General features: G+C 41.4%; 1 protein-coding gene across 1 annotated transcript in view; it reads left to right on the top strand.

The window, feature by feature from the left end:
• LOC137976485 (uncharacterized) overlaps positions 1-5,000 on the top strand; it is a 40,269-nt gene that overhangs the window by 14,940 nt on the left and 20,329 nt on the right. The window contains exons 3-8 of the mRNA XM_068823850.1: positions 1,080-1,131; positions 2,062-2,262; positions 2,941-3,132; positions 3,242-3,433; positions 3,806-4,003; positions 4,290-4,481. Coding sequence (XP_068679951.1) covers positions 1,080-1,131; positions 2,062-2,262; positions 2,941-3,132; positions 3,242-3,433; positions 3,806-4,003; positions 4,290-4,481 — 1,027 coding nt within the window. The remainder of the gene's footprint in view (positions 1-1,079; positions 1,132-2,061; positions 2,263-2,940; positions 3,133-3,241; positions 3,434-3,805; positions 4,004-4,289; positions 4,482-5,000) is intronic.

Genomic DNA, 5,000 nt, shown 5'->3' with positions numbered 1-5,000 from the left:
GGTCCGAGTAATGGGCTCCTGTAACTAGGGAATAGAGAGAAAGCCAAACGATCCTATGCTACATCAAAGTAACCTTCAACCCGATCAATTTAAACCATAATCTGCTGACAAATTCTTCCCAATGACAATCCCTGAAATACATTTTTTGGAAGCGTAAACCCAACATAGGGTAGCTATTAAAATTAGATAGCTCTCTCTCAAAGAAGGTGACTGCAGTCTGACAATCGTGAAAATAGTGCATCTTACATTTTTTTGTAATTACAATGCGGTGAATGCGTTTAAAGAATAATTCTCTTAATTTATTACCCTTAGAGGGTGGGTTCACTGACAGCCGCTGGAACATTTCAACCCTCCATCCCTCGCTCCCCAAATGAAAACATTTTTGGAAGGTCACGCTCCCACTGTGAAATAACGATTATTAAAGGTTCAGTTCTATCGAGGAAAAGCCAATACAGCTGTAATAATCTTTTCATTTAAATTTAACAAGGTCAATGGTAAACGAATCGGACATTTGGAAAGTGGTTTTCCCCTGTAACATTGACGTGAATCGTTAGTTCCCGTCAACATTGCATAACAAAGAATAACTTGTCTTCATGTGACTGACTTGTGATCCACCCTCATCGCAAGTAATAATATCTCGGCTTAACTGGCCAATGAGATACTTCATTTGAGTAGAATTTGAACAAATGGCGCTGAAAATTTCGGTCGTTTCGTACTACGGGAAAAAAGGATTGCCTTGGAAGGTAATTCTTTTCTTCCGGGAAATCAGTTTCCTTCGTGAAGTTAAAACTGTTTTCCCACCGCGACAACCGGATGTCCAATTTGACTGGTAGGCGCCCTCCCCCTCCAAAACGTACAAGCTTCACCGAAGATACACAGTTCCTTGACTTTTAAGATGCCCTTGATTTTGTTTTAACTTCAGTTAGAACCAATAGTCGACGTCGGACGTTAGCAACAGTCATCTTATGACTACACGAATCAGACGATCTTGTGTCACCAATCTATTGACAGAGGAATTAACCACATTGTTAAAAAATGCCATAGTACCTAATGACCGTTTTGAATTCCTTCTCTTGCAGAAAGAATATTATTACACTTACACATGTACAAAGTTCGGCCGAAACTGCAAAGGTAAGTGAATTTTAGGTATTGTATTTTCCGGTGAAGATCTATTAATACAAACCAATTTAGGAATATATCTTATCAAGAAAAAATAAAGGGCGAAGAGAGAGCATCACCCATACATGCCCTTTTCCATATGTCATATGTTTCAAGTTATTTTTAGATCGACTCCCACTCTATACAGATCGCAAGGAGATTAGGCAACATGCAATCATATGTCCCGAATGTGTTCCGCGTGGATAGTCCACGCTCAGAGAACACATTCCCACCATATGATTGGCTGTTGTTTAATCCCTTAGGGATCTGTTCGTGAGAGTCGATCTAAAAATAACTTGAGACATATCACATAGGAAAAAGAGCGTGTATGGTAGATGCCCTCTCTTCCTTCCCCCTCTATTTTTTCTTGATCTTAGTTATAGCGGAAAATCATGGTGAAGAAAATACAGTGATCCATCGATGCGAGAAATTTTCGTTTCGGTTTTGAGGTCATCCTACAATTGTATATTTGAAGTGCGAGTTATAGACGAAAGATTGAAGTGATCCTAGCACTTAGCTGACAATCTAAGCAATATAAATACACATTTCTTTCAATCATTTAGTCCTTTCACGGGAACTCATGAACCCAATAAATTGACCTGCTTCCAGCTCTGTGGCTTCAAGCTCAGCTGGTAGACCATTGCATCGGCATCGCGCAGAGGTCATGGGTTTCAGTACCGTTAGGGCCACCTGAATTTAGTTTTTCAGGTGTCTCTAAGATGACAATTGCTGAAATTGTCAGCTAAGTGCTAGGATCACTTCAATCTTTCGTCTATAACCCAAACTTCAAGACACATTTCTTTCAATGTAAATCATGTTCTTTTAACTGATCATTGTCTCGTGGCTTTCAATATAACAACCGACTTGTAGAATATGACGCAAACATATTTGATTCCTTTTCAGTTCCGTGTAAGTACAGAGAGAAGTGCAGCTTTGGAGACTGGGGTAGTTGGGAAGGTGATATACAGGCTGAAACCCCAGGATGCTACAAACAGATGAGGACTAAGCCATTCAAGTATCCACTTCAAACTCAAATGAGGCGATTCAGCTGTCGAGGACTCAATATCAAATGCAAGCTGCCACCAGTGCAGACGAGAGAGCTATGTAAGTTGCCTGTTTTTGCAAATGTGAGTCAGACATCTCTTTCTTTGTCTGCTTTGGTCACCAGTAGGATAAAAATAGCAGTTAACATCATTTTGAAGCAAATTGGAGGCAAACTGTCTAACAAGTTCTTACAGAACTTCTGTTTCGCATTGTATTTACCACTCTAACTGGAAGGTAAAGATTTCTCCTCTGGCTTCTCGAGTGACCGTTTGTTCACTTTTCAAGGAGAAGGAGCCACACTGAGAATTAAAACCATGCTCGAGTACTAGCTAGTATGGTTTCTGGCGTAATTTCTGTATGGAGTCACAGTTTATTTCTTCCGTTTGACCGGATTTGCATCTGGAAGCAAAATGCAACTCCATTAGTCCACTTCTTCCAGTAGAGCAACGTTAGCATGCTTTGTAGAAAATACACTGGGATTCATGAACTGTAAATAGTTCCATTGAAATTAGGCTTTAAATTTGGAGCTCGTCTTGTTTGCATTGAAAGTCTCCTGTTCTTGCAGGAAAAGTATATTACTTGATCAATTTTAAGAAAGACCCGGGAAAGAAGACGAAGTGGGGAGAAGAACGTGACAGGAAATTTCTGCTTCCCCCTCCTACCTCTTAATCCCATCCACTACCTTTTCCTACATCGTTATGTAGATCTTCGCTTGATTGCTATATCTTGTTCAATTAGGTGTCTGTCGAAAGGCAAACTGTGAACTGGGATCCTGGGGGAACTGGACAGGGGACATAGAAATGTTAAGCTGTGGAACACAGATGAGATCCAGGCCATATGTTTCAACCTGGTCTTTGATGCAGGCCATTGATTCCTGTAAAGGGATACAGATTTCTTGTCCACCGCCGGAACAAGACTTCCGGAAAATGTGTGAGGATTTTTCTTTCACTATAAATGTTGTGCCTTTAAGAAAAAAAAAATTCCATTACGCCAAACTAACTACTGATTGGGCATTGAAACACTCTGTTTTTCTTTACAGGTAGTTGTCCTAAGGCGGAATGCACACTGACAAACTGGGGCGAGTGGGAGGGCATTCCCGAGGAAGGGACCTGTGCTAAGCAAAAGCGAAGAAGAACATACATAAAAACCATTCTTTATGAAGAGCGTACTGAAAAGTGTCCCAATGTAACCCAGGAATGTCCTACAAGTCATGTAGAGAATCGCACAATGTGTAAGTGAAGATAGCATTGAAAAATGAAAGTGATGAAAACAACAACGAGGATCATGACGACCATTTGGAAGGTTCAAAATAAGGTTTTCTTCGTAAAACAATTGAGACTTCATAGTTTCATTCGTCGACTCCTTCACGGGAACAAATGAGCCCAAAGAGTTGATCTGCTCCAAGCTGAGTGGATTTATAACTCAGTCGGTGGAGCATTGTACCGGCATCGCAGAGGTCATGGGTTCGAATCCCGATGAAGCCATCTGAATTGTTCACATGTCTATGAGAGACGGTTGCTTGAATTGTGTAGATAATTGCGAAGATCACTTCTCCATAAATTCACATTCCGTGGCTGAATCTTACCCTTGATTGCCTACACAGGTAGCTGTGGCTACGTGAAATGCTCTTCTGGCAACTGGTCGGACTGGGAACCTCGAGATTTTGAACACGCTAAATGCGGACAGAAGCAGACCAGGAGAAAGAAAAATGCACTGACTTGGGCCTACCTGCCTCATCAAGACAAGTGCCCGTCTCTGCCGCAAAAATGCCCGAATGACGTTTTTGAAAATAGAACTCGATGTACGTAGTTGTCTGTTAACTTTCCTTCATTTCTTTCTTTTACTTTTTTTATTAAAATTCCTGTTACAGCAGTAGTTACTCTGGGATTTCCATTCATTCAAAGGGAATTATTATTATTATGTAATTTCATGTCCCTCTAGAGCTCTATGTCAATGTTTACGGCTTTTTTTAATTAATGAGCTCTTGACGCCACGAACTAGAGAATGAGGAAAGTGTCACAGATGTACGTTCTGTATATAAAGACAAATGGATGTCTTATTCCGCGCTTTGATTTCCTTTTTTGAAGGCAAATGCCTCTACAGAGATTCATGTGACCTTCAAGCGTGGAGTGCATGGGACAAACCGTTGAACGAAGAGGGCTGTAAAATGCAGACTCGGACTAGGAGCTATGTTTACCCTCTAAAACAAGCAATACAGGAAGATTGCAATAATTTGCAAACATCTTGTGTCACTGAACCAAAGGAGATCCGGAACTATTGTAAGTAGTTAAGATTTAAATGTGTATAGTACCGGACTACACTGCAAGAGAAAGCGTAGTGAAGCCTTGGCCGGAGTACTATTTCAGGGGTGAATTTCGGAAATTTCATGTGTCTAGTGTAGGGAGCAGGGAAAACGCAGCGGTGTGAGCACTCGCCTCCCACCAGTATGGCTCGGGTTAGATTTCAAGACTTGAATTTGCATTTGAAATTTGTTGGTACTGTATTCTGCTCCGAGAGGTTTTTCCTCCGGGAACCCCGGTATTCCCCTGTCCTCAAAAACCAACGTACAATTTGACGTGAGTTGATTTGATTTGATTTCCGTACAGTGTCCCCAATCAGTGCCGCAGCGCATAACACAGTTGACACCTAGAAAATAAAGTTAAGTATACATAGTACATTCCGGTTGCACAAGCCCGACCCAAGCCGCAGAGAGTGCGCAAGAGCGCCACGTTCACCAGACAGAGAGAGACAGAGAGAGAGAGAGAGAGAGAGAGAGAGAGAGAGAGAGAGAGAGCCAG

Source organism: Montipora foliosa, chromosome 11 (assembly GCF_036669935.1).
Source record: "Montipora foliosa isolate CH-2021 chromosome 11, ASM3666993v2, whole genome shotgun sequence".
In the NCBI taxonomy this organism is placed as follows: domain Eukaryota; kingdom Metazoa; phylum Cnidaria; class Anthozoa; order Scleractinia; family Acroporidae; genus Montipora; species Montipora foliosa.
This window is presented reverse-complemented; position numbering and strand designations above follow the sequence as displayed.